Here is a 20,492-nt window from a genome sequence, read left to right on the forward strand (position 1 = left end):
TCTTTTCTAGTTCCAGCAGGTTATCGGCTCATTAAACAACAGCTTAGCTTTTCACTCAACATTAAAGAAAATAACACTCATCTATGGAAAGACATACACATATACAATATACAAGATATATTTTAGAAATAGCCTATTTCGTCGTTGTTAATAGAAAATATTTCGTTTTGGCAAGAGATTATAGAAAACACTTGCAAATTTTCGCTTGGACAAACAATGCATTGCGCACCGAGATTCCAAATTCACCTGGGTGCCAACACCTGTTTCAACTCACTCGATGAGTTTTGAATTAAATATAGCTGGTGAAATCGTTGAAAACACATTTACCATTCTATATGACAAAAGTAAACCTACTACAAGGAGGTTATATCAGTTCCTGCGGAAGCAAAATTATTGTAAGTATTGAGTGATTTATTACAGCTTTTCATGTTCTTATCACGACAGTTTTTGCAGTTTGCGATATTAATTTTTGGCATGACTTTCGAATCAAGCAGGTTAGAAAAGAATCATAATCAATCAATCACTTTAGGTTAAGCTTTTTTTAATATTCCCTACTCTTTTACACTTCTCTCTTCCCTCTTCACTCTTTTCTCTTTTAGTTTTTATTAAAATAAACTGAAGTGGCTTGGGGTATTTTGCTGAGCTGATTGATCCCCCAAGAAGTATTTAAAAACCTATCATAATGATAGTTAAAATGATAATTTAAATTAATTTCTTAGCTCATCATCTTTAAAACTAGGTATATTGTCTTGTTCAAAATTTATTGAATTTAAAAGAATGAAATGACGTTCATCATGAATATAGAAGTATAGATTATATGATAGGATGGAACAGAATGAAAAAATGAGAAAGAGATTGAAGGAACGGAAGAAAGAAAGAAAGAAAATAAAGAGAGGAGAGGAGCGAAATAGGAGAGAAAAGAGAAGAAAAACAAATTTCTTACAACCACTATTCCCATACAGGGCTCTCCCGTGAGGATCCGTCACACGTACTACAGCTACATTCTATAACTAAAACACACAACGCTCAACTCACATTTTGATTTTTACGAAGGGAGGAAACCGGAGAAAAGAGAAAAGAGCAGAGAGAGGAGAGAGAAGAAAGAAGAGAGCAAAGTGAAATTTTAAATACCTTTCGCTTCAATTATTCTCCCCAAGATAACTATATGAACATAAATTTCAAAAGCACGAAATCGTAAGCTTCGTTTATCAATAGCAACCTTAATTTAGTATTTTAGATCTTCTTAACGTTAGTATATATCATCTTTCAAAAGGAATACTTTTAATGCTTTTCTGGTCGCTTTTAATGCGTTTACATTTATCTTTTTTATACCAGTCGCGTCGAGAAATTCGTCACACTCGTTCAAGTCTTTTAATAACCTATTTTTTAAATATTCATAAATAAATATATGATTTTCTCTGTTTTAGCATCTTTAATGACTTCTGTTAAAACTGCACTTGCTGTCGATGTTGTTTTTAATTTTTTGGGGTCTGTGTTGCTGGAATTATTATGATATAAACAGAATTACTGAATTCAGTTATTTATTTATTTTCAACTACTTGGAATTATTTTATTTTAATAGATGGCTGAGTCTGGCAAGCACAACACATAAATGAATAGTGCCTGTAATGATTCATAAGTTATTAAAATTCCATATAAGAACCCGAAACGTTTTATAATTCTCTAAAACTAATTGGAAATCTAGTTGTTTTTATAAAGTAAATTATTTTTTTCCGTTCCGGTATCCTAAACATTCGTGCGTTCTGATTGGCTGTTTGAGCGGGCGGTATTTTGCCGGTATCTGCGAAGATTTTAAAATTTCATTCGGATTTGAATATTAAAATGTAAGATTAGAATGAGCTAATGATTGTAATAAATAATTGAAATAGAATAAATAAACTAGAACTAACAGTGGTTCCAAAGAATACTTCTTCTAGTTCCACTTGATTCCAAGTGTAATTTAGAAGTTGATTTTTGAGAAGGGAGGAAAACCGGAGAACCCGTTGAAAAATCCTCGAAGCACAGGAGCGAACCAACAAACAACTCTAATCCCTGAGAGTCCGTGAATTGGACCCGAGCTAGGGATAAAATAACATCAAGTCTTGCTTGTTAGTGCACTTGCGTCGTGGCAAGAACTTATATTTTACCTACAGGTGTATTGTAGTCAATACATCTCTAATTTAACTAGCTATGAATACAGAATACTTTTCTTTACTTTTGGCTTGAAGTTTCGACATGCTAATTTGCTAATTGGTATATATTCAGTATTCCATTCAGTATTCACACACCTAGGTACCTGCTTTGTCAAGGTTGGTGGTCTAAAAATAAATAGGCTAACTGTATTATTGTTTCTCCAGATTTTCTACTTGACAGCCGGGCGGTATGAGATAGTACAGATCCACGAGATCTTAGCTTTCGCTAACTCACTCTAAAAATAAAACCCAAAAGTAAAACAAAATAAACAAGGAATGAAAAATTTTTTTCCAGGTTCAGAAAATTTCTACATTTGAAATGCAAAATTTATTATTTTTCTCGCATTTTGATGCATTTTAATTCAAGATAATATTAATAGAATATTTTAATAAAAACCATTTTAAAATAACGCATTTCAAAATCTCAATTCCTTTACAATAATGAAATATATATACACTTATTTCAATAAAGTTAGTCACCAGAAACCTAGAAAGCTGAGATCACTGAGCATCATGGGAAACTTTTCATATCAAAAAAAGCATATATATACAAAGCTTTTTTAATACAAACTGCAGCTCGATGATGCTCAGAAGAGGTGAGACTGTAACCGGTAAAAGATTCGCAAGTCCATGAACAGTTATCAAGCGGTTGAACGTGTAAAATGAATCTACTCATAATCCTGGTCGGCCTCAGCTTTATAGCTTTTCGGGTGACTAACTTTATTGAAATAAGTGTATACACTCTAAAAATACAAAAAATAAAATAGTATAAAGCAGAAAGAATGAAATAAATAAATAATGAAAATAGAATAAAATTTTTAATACAGTTAATATAGATAAGAAGAATCATCATAATGTTATTTAGCGTCACGTTTGAAAAATTAAGTTTTAAGTTTTTTTCTTGAAAATGTCAATTTAAGGTGAAGTCTTTATGTCATGCGGTAAAATGTTTCATATCTTAACCGTTTTTCTTAGCTATTTCTCCTTTCTGGTGCTTGGAAAGAGTTAATGTTGAATTTGTTTGATTCTCTCATAAGCCATGAGTGTTTTTCTCCTGGTTCTCCGGCTTTCCTCCCGCCGTAAAAATCAATAGGTGAACTAAGGTTTGCAATGTGTGCTGAAAATAGTGAATAAGCTCATCGCGTTTTTTTGTCAGTTTTTGTTTTTTGTTTTGTTTTGTTTTGTTTTGTTTTGTTTTGTTTTTTGTTTTTTGTTTTTTTGATCAGCGCGGTAAAACACGTAATTGAGCATCTCTTTAGAAAGGCTTCAATTCATAATTGAAGTGATTCTAGTAGTATTTGATTAAAGACATGTATTTGCTTAGGAATGATGTAACCCAATAGACTCTTACTGCTACGGCGGCCATCTTTAATTATTCAATGCCGGTTGAAATGTCGTGAATTAAGTTTTAGATGTGTTTCTCATTGAATAGCGTAAAGTTCTATGAAAAGACACCCTGAATGGCGTCAGCATATGATCCAAACTCAAGTTAAAGCACGAGTGCAGCAATAATAATAATAATAATAATAATAATAATAATAATGATAATAATAATGATATAATAATAACAATGATATTATTGATAGTCAATAATAAAAATGATAATATTATAATAAATGATAAATGAAATCTAATCAATAATAATGATAGTAATTGCGAAAGCGGGCAATATTTTCTATTTCCTGGGACAACAAACAACAGACAACAACAAACAATTGCCCTATTTCACTATGACGTCACTGCTTGTTTATGTGGAGGATAGAATCGCCAAATCCAATAGAAAATTCAATAAAATAGGCCTTTTCCGAATTCGCTTGACTGATCACGAAACAATGGTTTCAAATCGAGGTTGGACTTGTGAATAAAAGAATCAAGTTAAATCTCGACTTCAAACCATTGTTTCGTGGTCATCCAAGCCAATTCGGAAAAGGTCTATTTGCTCCTAGCGAAACAGTTTAATCTAAAATGGCCTGGTTTTCATATATAATATGTGTTAATATGTACTAAAAAATATTCTGAGCGTTTGCTGGCTATTCTACTTCTCTTCGTGGATTGATACGGGTTTTAGAACAATTTTCGATGAATTGATTTGACCCCTCCGACGACCATGATCCTTTGCGTTTAAACAATGGATTGTTTTGATGTGACGTCATAGTGAAATAGGGCAGTTGCAAAAGAAGATGAAAAGAAAATGGTGAATGGATCGCTTGAATAAAGATTTTTTGTAAAGAATCTCGAACGCGTTAAAATAGACTCTGAATTAAGGCTTTTGATGTCGCCGTAAATAAACACAAATGTTCCAGAGCAAGCACAACCATATTTGATTTGGCTTGTAAATGTTGTTCAGTGTAAGACAGTTCTTTTATTATTTATGTTCAAAGTAAATAGAAATGTAATTGAATTGGGTCCAATAAGGATGTTAAATGAAGATGAAACTTCAGGTGGGCTCGCGCGTGGGGGGGGGGGGGGGGGGGGGGGGGGGTGGGGGGTGGCGGGAGGGAGGGAGGGAGGGAGGAGGGAGGGAGGGGAGGGGGGAGGGGGGGAGGAGGAAGGGAGGCAGGGAGGAGGGAGGCAGGGGGAGGGAGGCAGGGGGAAGGGAGGAAGGGGGGAGGGAGGAAGGGGAAGGGAGGGGGGAGGGGGAGGAGGGGAGGGAGGAAGGGAGGGGGGAGGAAGGGGGAGGGGGAGGGCGGGAAGGGAGGAGGGAGGGAGGGAGGGAGGAAGAGGGAGGGGGGGGAGGACGGAAGGAGGGAGGAGGAGGGAGGGAGGCGAGGAGGGAGGGAGGGGGAGGGCAGGAGGAGGGAGGGAGGGAGGGCGGAGGAGGAGGAAGGAGGGAGGGATGAAGGAAGGGAGGGAGGTGAATGGAAGGAAGAAGGACGAAGGAAGGATTTCTTTCTTTCTTCCTTTCTTTCTTTCTTTCCTTCCTTCCTTCTTTCTTTCTTTCTTTCTTTCATTCTTTCTTTCTTTCTTTCTTTCTTCCTTCCTTTCTTCCTTTCTTTCTTATTCTTTCCTTCGTGTGATTTCAATAACAAAAATAATAATAAATGGATATCTTCTAAATATTGTCTCATTCTCCCTTTCTAAAAAACCTTATCAAACAAATGACAGCAAACTTCAGTCATTTCGACATTGACACCTGTTCGAACATACATTCATTAATAGTACGACTCGGAAAGCAAACAAACTCGTTCCTTTTCCACCAGCGAGGAAGAACTCGTGACTTCGACTGAATTCACAGCTATTTCGTATGAGGCGACGTAAAGTACGATAAAAACATCTATTTGTTCGATCGGCTTGATTTAACAGAACAGAATTCGTAAAAATAAGGTAATGCATAGTAAACAGTAAACAGTGTTTTTTAATTTTTATTTTTTTATTTTTTTAATTCTTTTAATATTGTTACCGTTTTGGTAAAAAATATATAAAGATGTTTATTCACAGTTCTCATTAATACCATCAGTATTCTGTTGTGAAGGCTGAGAATAGAGACTTGGTAATATCGAGATTTTAGGTTGTACATGAGAGGTAATCATTGTTGTCGTTGTCTTCATATTTAGTGTCTTTTAATTTTATTCTTTTTTTCTTTTTTTTCTTTTTTTTTTTTTTGTAATGGTTATTTTAAGCTAAAGGCTATTGGTATAAGTCATTTCTGTTTTCTTCTCATAAAAAAGTTATATTAATTGAATCGAAATTTAAGAAGTTCTGATGAATTGTATTTATTAATTCAATTTATTTTTTTAAGTCTGTTTTGAAGTATTCAAACAGAAATTTGCCTTTTAGTCTTTTTTGTTCATGTATGATTGCATCGATTAATCTGTAAATGCATATGTTTATCCATCCGTCCATTCGTCCATCCGTCCATCCGTCCATCCAGCCATTCGTCCATCCGTCCATCCGTCCATCCGTCCATTCGTCCATCCATCCATCCATCCATCCATCCATCCATCCATCCATCCATCCATCCATCCATCCATCCATCCATCCATCCATCCGTCCATCCGTCCATCCGTCCATTCGTCCATCCGTCCATCCATCCATCCATCCATCCATCCATCCATCCATCATTTTCATTTTTCTCATTTACATTTTACTTTAATAACAAAGCTTTAATAACCCGTTTGAATACAAAACTGACGCATTTGATAACCAGATGTTAGCAGCTGCCAAAAATACGACGTTTATACGCTTCATTAAGATAAATCTTGCATTTGCCAAGTCACTTTACGAGTAAACGATCATTTCAATGTCACAAAAGAAAAAGCCAAAAAAAAGTACATACATAAATACAATATATACCTGACAAAGAAGCCGGCTCCGCTTTTTGATGGATGTCTTTTTTTCTTTAAAATTGCTTTCAAAATGACAGGTGGAAAAGTCTTACAATTTTGATTCAAGTGGAATAAAAAAGGTCGAGGTAAAACAAGGTAAGATAGTTTGCTTTACTTCGAAAACGCGTGGTGCGCTTGCCCAATCACGTATTAATCTCCTCAAAATATCAGTGCTCTCGTGGTTACGGGTAACAACGGCACAATAGATTTTACGGTGCAAATTGAAAAACCGTGAGCACCTAGAAATATTTGAAGATTGTTTTTTAACCAACCAGAATCCTTGCTGTTATTTTACACCGTTATCTTATGGTTAGAAATTCAATTGAGATTGGCCAAAGTACAATAGAACATTCCTGGAATATTTCAAGGTACCCATGTTTTTTATTTTATTTTATTTATTTCATTTTAATCATTTATTTTCATTACTTTTCAGATGGCATTCACTTTTCAAGTAATAGCAGTATTCGTTTTGATAAATTCAGTGAACCCAATACTAAGCGTTGAGGCACACCAAAATAAAACTATTTACATTGGCGCATTCTTTGGGGTTAACGTATCGGCAGATGGTGGTTGGAGTTCTTTAGGAGTGATTCCTGCATTAGAGATGGCTCTTCATCATGTCAATAATGACAGTACGATACTGAAGGGGTATAGGTTATGGTACGAGTGGAGAGACTCAATGGTAAATAGACCGCTCTAACCCTCATTTTTGGGGGGAGGGGCGTATTGTTTTTCTATGTCAGATCATCATTATATTGTTCTGGTTCTGGTTCTGGTTCTGCTTCTGGTTGTCCTCGTCCTCCTCATTCTCATTTTCATTCTCATTCTCATTCTCATTCTCATTCTCATTCTCATTCTCATTATCCTCGTCCTCGTCCTCGTCCTCGTCCTCGTCCTCGTCCTCGTCCTTGTCCTTGTCCTTGTCCTTGTCCTTGTCCTCGTCCTCGTCCTCGTCCTCGTCCTCGTCCTCGTCCTCGTCCTCGTCCTCGTCCTCGTCCTCGTCCTCGTCCTCGTCCTCGTCCTCGTCCTCGTCCTCGTCCTTGTCCTTGTCCTTGTCCTTGTCCTTGTCCTTGTCCTTCTCTTTCTCCTTCTCTTTCTCCAGGTCCTGGTCCTGGTCCAATCCTTCTTTCTCTTCATGATCTCCAAATAAGTATTTATTCCCTATCCATTCATGTATCATCTGTTATAATATCATCAGTGTGAGAGCGGAGCGGCAATACGTGCCCTTCTGGACCTCGTCGACGAGCTTCCTCACAAAATTGCATTCATTGGTCCCGGATGTTCGCTGGCCGCGCGACCCGTCGCAGAGGCAACAAGATACTGGAAGGCTGTACAGGTGATTATTATACAATTCTTTACCTAAAACTGAATGTTTTCTCCTTTTAGACCACTGGTCATTCTCTTGAGTATCATTTCTTTGAATATGGATACAACTCAAACAAAGCATCTTATTCTCAAGAGAATGACACGAGGTCTGCAGTGAGTAAACATTACGGCCAAATGATTCCAATATTAAGTAATGTTTTCTAGTTTCATACCACGTGCTACTTCTATCGTTTCCACGTTTTATTGCTGTGCTTGATAAGACACAGGAATATGGATACAACTCAAACAAACAAATCTAATCTTAAGAGAATGACACGTGGTCTGAAATGGGCAAAGTAAATTTGAGAATACGGTTTTAATTTTCGCCACTTTTACGACAGTTGCTATAAATGTTTTTTTAATTCTTAGGTTGGGTATAGTATATCGTCACCAATATTTTCAAACAAGGCCAAGTTTCCTCACGTGTTTCGTACGGCGCCGACAGAAACGATGGAAAATCCGGCCCGTGTTGCCATACTGAAGAAGTTTAACTGGAAAAGAGTGGCTTTGATTACACAATTGCTGGATATCTATGTCATGGTAAATATGAAATAAATATCTTAATGCTGCACATTATTTTCGCTATTGTTATTGCTGCTGCGGTTGCTGCTGCTGTTGTCGCTGTTGCTGTCGTTTGCTGTTGTTGCTGCTTTTGTTGCTGCTGCTGCTGTTGTTGCTGTTGTTACTGTTGCTGCTGTTGTTGATGTTATTGTTGCTGTAGTTGTTGATGCTGTTGTAAATATTGAACGCTTGTTCCCCATCAATAAAACACTTACCGCATCATGTAAAAATGTTTTGAATTTATTTTCGTTTCTTAAGACTAAAGAACATCTTCTGCCGTTGCTGAAAGAAGAAAATATTACACTATTAACATCAGAGGGATTTAGAGAAAACCCATTGACATTAATTAAAATGCTTAAGGTTAGTTGCATACGTCCATTCTAATAAGTATAGGTATATATTAGGATTACATGCTGTACAATTTGGAAATAATTGGATGAAAAAAAATTCCGAGGACTGACAAAATTGGAAAAGGCTGACAGGCCGAGTCCAATTTGGCAGTATATGCTGAGGAATTTTTGAATTCAATTATTTCCTTCTTACTTCTCCTCTCTAAATCTCGTCCCGTAAGATGACCAATAATTTGAACTTATACCTGGCCTATTCTGTTACAAAAACTGCTGTTATCAAATATTAATGATAAAAAGGTAAATTATACACCTTGAAATGCATGATGAAAAAACTTACTGACGTTTCGGACGCTACTCCGACGAAGGACTAGCGTCCGAAACGTCAGAAAGTTTTTTCATCTTTTCATTGTCTAATTTACCATTTTATCATCACTGTTACATTAGAAACACCGACGCAGCTCACACTAGTTTTTAGATAGTTATCTTTTCTTATCAAATATTACATAGGACAAAGATGCTCGCATCATCATCGCTCTCATGTACGAAGACAAGTTCCGACAAACTATGTGCCAGGTCGGTGAATGTTCGTGTATGTATCGTTTTCCTAAACCCTGGGCTTACAGCTATTTCAAAAAAGGTTGAATACTGAATAGTGCATACTGCATACTGAATAGTGCATTCTAAGACCGAAGTGCATCAATTCTTTGCTTAACAGTTGCACATGAGAAGACGCATGAATATGGATGCCACTCAAACAAAGAATCTTATTCTCAAGAGAATGACACGGGATCTGAAATGGGAAAATTTTACAATACGCTCCAGAAAGTTACTATGCAACCATCCAAAAATGAAAATAGTTTGATTGGGCTTCCTGAGTCTAATACGTTATTCAATCATTTATCACTATTTACAGGCCTATCAGGAGGGTCTTTATGGCGAGCATATAGTATGGTTTATAGTCGGATGGTACAGTGCTGATTGGTGGAAAGATACACATGATGTGCCTTGCACACCAGAGCAGCTTAAAAAAGCATCTTGTAATATGATCGAGACAGCACCCTTGGATCTGACACTTAACACCAACTCTGTAGTGTTTAATTTGGTAAGTTTGAAACGTAACATTGCTTGTAATGGCTTCCCATAATAATGGTATTTCCTAACATTGGAATGGCTTCTCATAAGAATGGTATGTCTTCACATTGAAATGGCTGGTCATAAGGACATACAATTTTGACTTACACCACCTATACCGGTACAATATGCCGTAACATTGAAATGGCTTCCCATAAGAATGGTTTTCGTATGAGTGGGGAACATACGGCATTGATTTACAGCAAGTACACGGTACGACATGCCGTAACATTGAAATGGCTTCCCATAAGAATGGTTTTCGTATGAGTGGGGAACATACGGTACTGACTTACAGCACTTATACGGTACGACGTGTCGTAACATTGAAATGGCTTCCCATAAGAATGGTTATCGTATGAGTGGGGAACATACGGTACTGACTTACAGCACTTATACGGTACGACGTGTCGTAACATAGAAATGGCTTCCCATAAGAATGGTTTTCGTATGAGTGGTGAACATACGGTACTGACTTACAGCACGTACACGGTACGACATGCCGTAACATTGAAATGGCTTCCCATAAGAATGGTTTTCGTATGAGTGGTGAACATACGGTACTGACTCACAGCACGTACACGGTACGACATACTGTAACATTGAAATGGCTTCCCATAAGAATGGTTATCGTATGAATGGGAAATGTACAGTACTGACTTACAGCACGTAGCATAGAATTCTTTCGGAATTCTTTCGATTGTAGTTGTTCATGCCATCTAACAATGTTGCCGTCACATGATGGTGCAAATCCCTTATTCCAAATATGGTATATCAAAGCTCTTAATTTCTTTATCTTTTTATAGACAGCTCAGGACCTTTACAGAGAATACAAAGCGAACCTTCTAAAAAGAAACCTTAACATAAATCATTATTCATCATTTACCTACGATGCCGTATGGAGTTTAGCGCGCATGCTCAACAACGCCATACCGCTGCTTTCAAAATACAACAAGACGTTGGAGTCATTGAGATACAAGGATGAGATGGCTTTATCGATCTTTATACAGCTTCTCCAGAAAACTGACTTTGCTGGAATGTCGGTAAGACGTTAATAGTCACCTGGCAGTACGTCAGAATGCAGCTCAATTTAGAGGACATAACAATAGATACTCTTGATATTAAAATTCTTTTGCTTTGTCCTCCAAATTGAGCTGCGTGGACGTCACGTACAAGGGGCCTATAGATCTTTCTAATCTGGGCGTGACATTTATTTTCCACTTCAGATCACGTTTCATTCTATTGAGGATGATGCTTTTTGAATTGAAGTGCATAATAACGTGGGAGGAGAGGGGGGGGGGGGGGGGGCAAAAGTTTGCTTTCGGCGCCAAAATTGAAGTAATGCACGCGGGATTCCTGTGGATTTGGCGGGAATATGGTACATTGCCTCGCTACGCCCCTGCTCAGGCTATAGGTACACTTTAAGTGCTACTCTCGTTTAGCAATTTGCAAGGACGATTGACTTGGAATTATTTTCTGATTATTTATTGTTATAGGGAAGAGTTACCTTCGATGAGTATGGAGACAGGCAAATCGTGGTGAAAGTTGTGCAAAACAAAGGTGAAATTTCTTCCAGGATAATTATGGAAATTCATCTTAAAATTTGAATTAATTTTACACATACGCCAGAAATGCAAGTGCAAACTCTTTATCAGTGAAACAGAAACAAATAACAAAGAAAAGATAGGAATAGACCTCCTCACCTCGGGTGTAATGTTTTCCAATTTCAGACCACGTGTCATTCCCTAGAGAATAAGATTCTTTGTTTGAGTTGTATCTAGGATTAGAACACGACCACATCAGCTACGCTGTATATAACTTATCGTGTATAAATAAATATTATTATTATTATTATTATTATTATTATTATTATTATTATTATTATTATTATTATATTCATGTGTCTTCTCGAGCGCAGCCGTTAAACAAAGAAATTACACTCTAGGGAATGACACGTGGTCTGAAATGGGAAAACATTACGCCCGAGCCGAGGAGGTCTATTAACACTGGTTCCACGGAGTGACAAGTGTGAATTTTGTAAGAAAACCTTTTCTGGTAGAGAACTCATGCCTGCCCAAGAATGTTTTCAAAAAGGTCGAAAGAAACTCATATCTTTGCAAGTATTGTTTCTGATTGGTTAAGGAGATTTCTTGGAATATTTTTAGGTGCCCACGGTTTTTGGATTTAGCAATATATAGACCCTTACAGTCCGTTGCAATGCAGCTCAATAGACCCTTTTCGAATTCCAAATTACCACTGTGTTCCTTGACTACAGACTCATTTACACAGGGTTAACCTCGAATCAGTGTCTAAATATTCATAAATACCAACGGTAAAGTAAAGAATGCACAACTTCAACAATACGAACACTTTGAAACTTGACGGACCTTGACTGGAACACGTGAATATTCTGCACAAAATCGAGGCTAAGCCTGAGTAATTCGAAAAAGGTCTATTTGGAGGACATAACAAAGGGTTTCCAATTCTCAGGAGATTGAAATTCTTTTGTTTTGTCCTTTGACAAGAGAAGATCAAAAACGACTTACCTCTAGCTCTTGTGTTATCTTTAGGTGGGAACAAACGAGAAGTGGGTTTCTATGACGCTCGTCAACGAAAACTGAATCTAAGCAGTCCGGGATTCCTGTGGCAAGGTAGTGAGAAGCACATCTACAAATCACAATTATTAATTGTCTACTTCGACGATACGGCGGCCATCTTGCGAGGGGGCAAAACAAAACGAAGATGACGTAAAATATATAGAGTTGTGTGTGATTGTCTTTCTTTTATGGGTAAAGGTGATCGATGTGCCGTCTTTATTCATCTTTTGTTGTATTCTCTTGTGGTGAGCTGTTAATATCAACCGACGTTATTACTGTAACAAAGCTTTATTTGCCCCCTGGACGCCCCATGATGCATTGCGATCCAAGATGGCCGCCGTATTGTCGTCCATTGGATTTGCTGGTAGTTGGAAAAATATACAAAACACCATGACTTAAAAACAATTTCTAAGTTTTTCTTGGTATCCCAGAATTCAAGTTGGCCGCCGTAAAGGATCTATTTTCAACTTTGATACTTTTTTCTTTATTAACATTGATTTGTAGATGGGCACGTCCCAGTGTCGGGTACCACGCACAAAATCAAAATCTACAGAGAATCCACGGCGGTGACAGTCGCCTTCATATGTCTTGCGTCTAGTGGCATTTTATTCTGCCTCTGCTGTCTGGCCTTTAATTATTACTACAGGAAGCACAGGTTTGAATCAAGAATAAAATGCATATCACAATGAAGATTAAGACTGAAATTGAGATTAAAGATTTAAATTATGAATGGGACTGAGTTTGAAAAATTGCGACTGCGATTGCCATTCATTGATTTGAGATTGAAATTAAAATTTCTTAATCTCAAAAAAAAAAAAAAAAAAAAAAAAAAAAAAAAAAAATTAAAAATTGAAAACCAAAAATATTTTAAAAACTTAGATTGGGATGGAGATTCGTTTCGGAATAGACCGATCCCGGCTATGCTGAAGTGTTCACACAAACAATGCAAAGTTTTCCCAATGGAATAATACAGAATTATATACAGAATAATAAAGAATTCATAAGATTTTAAAATCACTAGTAAGGATTTTTTATGTACCTTTAGAATGCATCGATTTTACGACAGACATTTACGATCTTGAAAAATCGGTGTCTGTTCCATGCTGTATATCTAAAGTATATTTCAGCTTGTCCGACGTAGCAACAGTAACTAGGGAACTAGGGAGGTAGCACGATTAATGCGAGATCGGTGTATTGAGATTGAGCTGGACATTGATATCGAGATTGAGAGTAAAACGATGCATACTCCGGCCATTAGGGTGTTCATGGCTGTTTCCCCTGTATTTCCAGGTATATCAAGATGTCGTCACCTCATTTTAACAACATCACGGTGATTGGCTGTATGTTATGCTATGTAGACGTACTTCTATCCACCATCCATGGCTCTCAGCTCTCAAGAGGACAAACTTTTATATGCTTGGTAGGAAACAATTATCCATCAATAGTCCTGGGTGTAAATGGTTTTGTTTGTTTGTTTGTTTGCTCTGTATTATTTCGTTGTTGTTGCTGCTGCTGTTGTTGCTTCTGCTGCTGTTGTTGCTATTGTTGTTGTTGCTGCTGTTGTTGTTGCTGCTGCTGCTGCTGCTGTTGTTGCTGCTGCTGCTGTTGTTGCTTCTGCTGCTGTTGTTGCTATTGTTGTTGTTGCTATTGTTGTTGTTGCTGCTGCTGCTTCTGCTGTTGTTGCTGCTGCTGCTGTTGTTGCTTCTGCTGCTGTTGTTGCTGCTGTTGTTGTTGTTGCTGTTGTTGTTGTTGTTGTTGTTGCTGCTGTTGTTGTTGATGCTGTTGTTGTTGCTGCTGCTGCTGCTGCTGTTGTTGTTGCTGCTGCTGTTGTTGCTTCTGCTGCTGTTGTTGCTATTGTTGTTGTTGCTGTTGTTGTTGTTGCTGCTGCTGCTTCTGCTGTTGTTGCTGCTGGTGTTGTTGCTGCTGCTGCTTCTGCTGTTGTTGCTTCTGCTGTTGTTGCTGCTGTTGTTGTTGCTGCTGCTGCTGCTGCTTCTGCTGTTGTTGCTGCTGCTGCTGTTGTTGCTTCTGCTGCTGTTGTTGCTGCTGTTGTTGTTGTTGCTGTTGTTGTTGTTGTTGTTGTTGCTGCTGTTGTTGTTGCTGCTGCTGCTTCTGCTGTTGTTGCTGCTGTTGTTGTTGCTGCTGCTGCTTCTGCTGTTGTTGCTGCTGCTGTTGTTGTTGTTGCTGCTGTTGTTGTTGTTGTTGTTGTTGCTGCTGTTGTTGTTGCTGCTGCTGCTGCTTCTGCTGTTGTTGCTTCTGCTGTTGCTGTTGTTGCTGCTGCTGCTTCTGCTGTTGTTGTTGTTGCTGTTGTTGTTGTTATTGCTAGTGCTACTGTTATTTGCATTGCTGCTTCCCTTGTTGCTGTTGTTGTTGTTGCTGTTGTCATTGCTGCTACTGTTTTTGTTGTTGCATTGCTGCTTCTCTTGTTGCTGCAGCTGCTGTTGTTGTTGTTGCAGCTAGCTGCTGTTGTTGTTGTTCCTGTTCCTAATATTGTCGCTGTTGTTATTATTTTCTCTTTATTATTGTTTGATTATTCATAAGAAAGTAAGGAAGAGAGAGGAGAAGAAATATGTTTCTGACATGGACATCCAAAAGGAAACCAAAAGAAAAATCGAGCAAAAAAACGTATTAAAAATATTTTCTCGTCGTCATTTTTATCAGCTGCGGTCTTGGTCCCTATCCACGGGATTCACGTTCGCGTTTGGTGGCATGTTCGCCAAGACGTATCGTGTATACAAGATTTTCACCAACACAGAACTTAAGAAAGAGGTACGACTAGATTAGTTTGTTTCATGAATATGGCGATATTTATTGATGCAAGCAGCTAAGTTTTTCTCTGTTGTGATGCGTAACAAACCTCTCAGCTTTTGGGCGGAATGTTTTTCCATTTCAGACCATGTGTCATTCTCTAGAGTATCATTTCTTTGTTTAACGGTTGCGCACGAGAAGACACATGAATATGGATACAACTTAAACAACGAATCTTATTCAAAGAGAATAACACGTGGTCTTAAATGGGAAAACATTACGCCAATTGTAAGGAGCTATTTTAATTCTTTTTGAACAGATTGGTAGCCTTGATAACCACTTCCTTTTCTTTCGTTTATTGGTGTACTGGTTGGGCAACGCTGTTGTATTGCTAGTATGGCAGATTGCAGATCCTATAGAGAGCATCCTGGGCAAAATTGATGGACAAGTAAGCGATACCTATATTGAGTTTATGCTATTGAAACAACCTCTGGGCTGATCTAAGTCAGGGCATGGCTAACTCACAGATCAAACCCTGAAATAATTGCAACCTCTGGTCTGATCTAAGTCAGGGCATGGCTAACTCACAGATCAAACCCTGAAACAACCTCTGGGCTGATCTAAGTCAGGGAATGGCTAACTCATAGATCAAACCCTGAAACAACCTATGGGCTGATCTAAGTCAGGGCATGGCTAACTCATAGATCAAACCCTGAAACAACCTCCGGGCTCTTCTAAGTCAGGGCATGGCTAACTCACAGATCAAACCCTGAAACAACCTCTGGGCTGATCTAAGTCAGGGCATGGCTAACTCACAGATCAAACCCTGAAACAACCTCTGGGTTGATCTAAGTCAGGGCATGGCTAACTCACAGATCAAACCCTGAAACAACCTCTGGGCTGATCTAAGTCAGGGCACGGCTAACTCACAGATCAAACCCTGAAACAACCTCTGGGCTGATCTAAGTCAGGGCATGGCTAACACACGATTGAACCCTGAAACAACCTCTGGGCTGATCAAAGTCAGGGCATGGCTAACTCACACGATTGAACCCTGAAACAACCTCTGGGCTGATCTAAGTCAGGGTACGGCTAACTCACAGATAGAACCCTGAAACAACCGCTGGGCTGTTCTAAGTCAGGGCATGGCTGACTCAAGAGATACCTTGGAATAAAAAAGTTTCAGTTGCACTCCTCTTTATATGATAAAGTTTTTTTTTTAACGATATTTTCTTATTTGGACAGCACAAACCACAGAATGAAGATATTATCTACGATATCTATACTTATAAATGTCATTCACTGTATTACTCCAAGTGGTTGATTGGTCTTCTCTGCTATCAAGGTCTTCTGTTGTTATTCGGCATGTTCCTGGCTTGGGAGACACGGAACGTAGAACATCCAGCCTTGAATGACTCCAAGAGTATTGCACTTGCTGTTTATAATGTGTTTATGTTCTCAACGCTGGCGATATTTACGGAATATTTTATGAACCATTCACCAACGAGGCATCTTCTCTCGAGGATTACTGTGTACGTGTGCAGCACGTCAACTATCTGCCTTTTGTTTGTTCCAAAGGTATGTTACTGGATAGTTACTATGGTTACTGGTTCATTATATACTGAGGGTCCTAACGTACTACTGTTGTCGCTAGTGCTACTGTTTCTGCTGTGGTTGCTATTGCTAGTTCTTCTGCTGCTGTTGCCACTGATGCTGTCACTGCTGCTATTGCTGCTGCGTCTACTACTGCTGCTGCTGACACTACCGCTGCTGCTGCTGCTGCTACTGCTACTGCTGCTGCTGCTGGTACTGGTACTGCTGCTGCTACTGCTGCTGCTGCTGCTGCTGATGCTGCAACTGCTACTGCAACTGCTACTGCTTCTGCTACTGTACAGCTGCTACTGCTATTGCTGATCTCTTTACTGCAACTACCTCAAACAAATAAAGATACCTTTTTTGACATTCTGTTGACTAAGGCAGTTTTTTTATTACAGATCTATCATTTCAAACATGCAGGCCGTGTGTCGAATGTCAGCTCTTTCAACATCAGTCAAGCACCAACTGATGACAAACAGACAAACAGTGGAAACAAAGATAGCTGAAGTAACATTGGCTTCTGTGGCTGTCTTAAAGATCCCAAGACAGAAAGGAGAAATATTGATTCATGTCTGTGGTCGTATGCACGAAGAAATATCAGAGTAACTGATAAAATCTACCCTGTTGAGGTGGATAGGGTGTTGTCCCTTAGCCCAGATATTAAGCGTGTGGCCTTAGTTGAGGTACTTGTACCCGATGATCGGCTTAACGAGGAGATCTGCACATTGGTGATTCCAAAGGCGGGGAGTGAGATGGAATCGATTGTTATCAAGCTTATTGATGATTTGGGATTGAATTCATGGGATTGAATTCAATCGATTAACTATGTTCAATGGTATGTCGGGAATGTATGCAGGGTCTTCAGGAATGTAAAGTCAAACTGTCAAAAATGTAAGGTGGATGGTGCACACACTAATGCAAATAGCTGTTTATTATATCAACTTTTTTGATGTACCAAAAAAGCTATGTCGGGAACGTATGCAGGGTCTTCAGGAATGTAAAGTCAAACCGTCAAAAATGTAAGGTGGATGGTGCACACCCTAATGCAAATAGCTGTTTATTATATCAACTTTATTGATGTACAAAAACAACAGAAGAACAGTAGCAATGAAAATATGTTAACAATAAAATATTTTCCATAAATGATCAAATTGTTTACTTGTTTCGTTTTTCTTTTTTTCTTAATATTGTTTTATTTGGCCTTTTCTCTGAAGTAATCAGCTGGAGAAGGAAAAAGAGAGAATGCAGTTAGCTAGAGGGAGGGAGGAAGGAAGGAAGGAAGAAAGAAAGGATGGAAGAAAGAAAAGAAAAGAATAGGAAGAAAAATGCAATAGAGGATGGAAGGAAGGAAGGAAGAATCAAAGAAAGGATGGAAGAAAGAAAAGAAAAGAATAGGAAGAAAAATGCAATAGAGGATGGAAGGAAGGAAGTATCAATTAGAAAGAAAGGAAAAGTAAAGCAAGGAAAAGAAGGATGAAGGAAAAAAAAATAGAAAACAAGAAAATGACACTTACCCAGTTTTTCAACAGCTTCAACACAAATACTTGGGCTCATCTCAGGAGAATACAATCCAACAACAAACAAAGTTGCAGTCTTGACAACCACTATTCCTGAACTTTCCTGGGGATAAAATAAGGTAAAGCTTGTTTTCTGATAGATAAGCCACATGCAAGATTGTCCTTGTGACCTAATTCACCTTCCCACTTTGTGGGGAGCAAGAGTTACATAATGTCAATAAAATATATTTTCCCACCAAAATATGCTGCTGCTCCACAGAAAACTCAACACATACTATGCAATATATTCTATTAAATTTAAGTGAGAATTTGACCAGTACAACATGCATCTATTTTTTCATTTACAAATAAGCAATTGGATAGTATAATTAATAAAAATACCAGGTGGATGCCACTGGACCTTTTCCGTGTGTGGGGGGTTGGTCCTTGTGGTAAGGGCAAGAACAACACTTCAAATAAACTCAACTCACATATGATCCAACCCAGACCACAGTGGCAGGAGAAAGGAGGTTAAGCCCTAGGCCACCCAGCCACCAAATAAAAAAAGAAAGAAAGAAAGAAGACAGAATGAGAGGAGAAACAAAAAGAAGAGAAACAAAGGATGGAAGAAAGGATGAAAGAAAAACTAAAACAAAAACTTACATGCTTCCCGTACAAAGAAAACTTGTCAGCTCTAACGCACTCGTAAAGAACATCTTCAAACTTCAGTCCATCCTTTCTTGCGCCGCTAGGATTGATAAATGCATTGGCAATAGCATGCATATTGTCAAGTGATGGCTTTAAGAAAAAAGTACAAGATCAGCTATGCACCTAACACCGTAAAAAGGAGATAATCTGCCAGGACTTAAAAGAATAATGGGGGGCGAAACCAGGATTTTTCACAGGAGGAAGGGGCCATTTGAGGGGCCAATCCAAAATTTTTTGAAAAATATCATATATATTCTAAAACTTAAAGCTGCCATTTTGTTGTCATTAAGGGAAAGGAGGGTCCTGGTCCCCTTGGCACCTCTGCCTAAGCCCCCGTAACAGCCACAGATTGAAAAATGTCAACAATGTCCCCCCGTCCCCGTAACAGCCACAGATTGAAAAATGTCCAACAATGTTGAGCGAGAAACAAGATATGACTAAGCTAACACATGCTTTCATTTCAACACTGTTGAGCTGCGTCACTGCTGCATGTACTTTGTGGTGGTGATTGGCGATGACAAGTTTTTTTAAAGAAAAGTAAACTAATAGCAGATATCGCAGTTACACTCTGTTGCCTTCAAACAATTGGTTCAAGTCGAGGCATTTGGGTCGACACAATGAAATGTATAGAAACTGACCCAAATGTAACAATTGCCTGAAGGCAATAGAGTGCAACTCCGATATCTGCCAATGGTCTGTGATCATGACTCGTGACAGATCGGCCATTGTTTGTTAATATTGTTGCAGTTAATATTGGGTAGCTACATGAAGGTGTTGGATGATTCTTATGATGTTGTATGGTGCTGAAGGTGGAAGTTGGGGCCCCCACGCCTCCCAGAGAAAATTTCAAATTCTTTAGCCTACATTCAGTCCCTTCTCACCCCTCCCCCCCAAAAAAAATTTTAAATTAAATAAATAAAAAAAGATAAGGGACCTAGTTCCAGGCATTTTTTAAAAAGAAACTTCCCTTTATTTATATTAAAAACAAGAATAGATTGATTAAAAACAGATTTCACTTACATGAAAGCCAACAGAACTTGCTCTCAAGGTCGTATCCTTTCTTCGGATGATAGCACAGTTCTTCACATGTCCCGTAGCGACCAGAGAGTCATGCAGTAATGTTTGTAGTTGGTTCATATGTCGTAAACTTAGTCCAAACTTTTGCTACAAAAAATATTTTCTACTATTTCTTCGCCGAAATTTATAATTTTTTTGCTATAAAATATTTCTTCAGCCTGTTGGTAACAGCATTCTGCATTATTTATGTCTTTAAGTCATATTTCTTCTCAATAATCCAGCGAATTTTGACAAATGATTTTGTATATCGTGACAATTCAAGATGGCGCTGAAAGAAACTAAAAATTTAGTACTACTTTGGGGGGTGAGGAAGAGCTACATTTATAATTAATTTTTGTTTTTGCTTTAATAT

At 38.2% G+C, this 20,492-nt stretch overlaps 2 protein-coding genes across 2 annotated transcripts; one reads left to right on the top strand and one right to left on the bottom strand.

The window, feature by feature from the left end:
* Positions 1–304: 304 nt before the first annotated feature.
* Positions 305–17,847, top strand: LOC116301713 (gamma-aminobutyric acid type B receptor subunit 1). Its single transcript, XM_089038331.1, has 17 exons — positions 305–395; positions 6,556–6,613; positions 6,951–7,199; positions 7,716–7,853; positions 8,252–8,422; positions 8,702–8,803; positions 9,301–9,366; positions 9,707–9,895; positions 10,728–10,964; positions 11,418–11,481; positions 12,492–12,572; positions 13,023–13,173; positions 13,809–13,938; positions 15,177–15,284; positions 15,583–15,711; positions 16,509–16,841; positions 17,258–17,847. The coding sequence occupies exons 3-17, from the start codon at positions 6,951–6,953 to the stop codon at positions 17,363–17,365; spliced, it is 2,256 nt and encodes a 751-aa protein (XP_088894457.1). The 5' UTR covers positions 305–395; positions 6,556–6,613; the 3' UTR covers positions 17,366–17,847.
* Positions 17,848–17,913: 66 nt separating this feature from the next.
* Positions 17,914–20,400, bottom strand: LOC116301721 (profilin-4). Its single transcript, XM_089038332.1, has 4 exons — positions 20,084–20,400; positions 19,019–19,153; positions 18,374–18,479; positions 17,914–18,080 (listed from the first exon to the last, which is right to left on the bottom strand). The coding sequence occupies exons 1-4, from the start codon at positions 20,198–20,200 to the stop codon at positions 18,052–18,054; spliced, it is 387 nt and encodes a 128-aa protein (XP_088894458.1). The 5' UTR covers positions 20,201–20,400; the 3' UTR covers positions 17,914–18,051.
* Positions 20,401–20,492: the final 92 nt, after the last annotated feature.

The sequence above is a fragment of the Actinia tenebrosa genome, unplaced genomic scaffold (assembly GCF_029948245.1).
Source record: "Actinia tenebrosa isolate PJP-AT-01 unplaced genomic scaffold, QUT_ActTen_1.0 PGA_scaffold5__44_contigs__length_20552954, whole genome shotgun sequence".
Lineage (NCBI taxonomy): Eukaryota > Metazoa > Cnidaria > Anthozoa > Actiniaria > Actiniidae > Actinia > Actinia tenebrosa.

Excerpts from the sequence above, each read along its gene's own strand:
- LOC116301713 (XM_089038331.1), top strand. The coding sequence starts at position 6,951 with ATGGCATTCACTTTTCAAGTAATAGCAGTATTCGTTTTGATAAATTCA. Across the intron at positions 7,200-7,715 it reads ACGAGTGGAGAGACTCAATG|TGTGAGAGCGGAGCGGCAAT; the intron begins GTAAATAGACCG and ends TAATATCATCAG. Across the intron at positions 16,842-17,257 it reads GCCTTTTGTTTGTTCCAAAG|ATCTATCATTTCAAACATGC; the intron begins GTATGTTACTGG and ends TTTTTATTACAG.
- LOC116301721 (XM_089038332.1), bottom strand. The coding sequence starts at position 20,200 with ATGAACCAACTACAAACATTACTGCATGACTCTCTGGTCGCTACGGGA. Across the intron at positions 19,154-20,083 it reads CAAGTTCTGTTGGCTTTCAT|CCATCACTTGACAATATGCA; the intron begins GTAAGTGAAATC and ends TTTTTCTTAAAG. Across the intron at positions 18,081-18,373 it reads TGAAGCTGTTGAAAAACTGG|CTGATTACTTCAGAGAAAAG; the intron begins GTAAGTGTCATT and ends TTCCTTCTCCAG.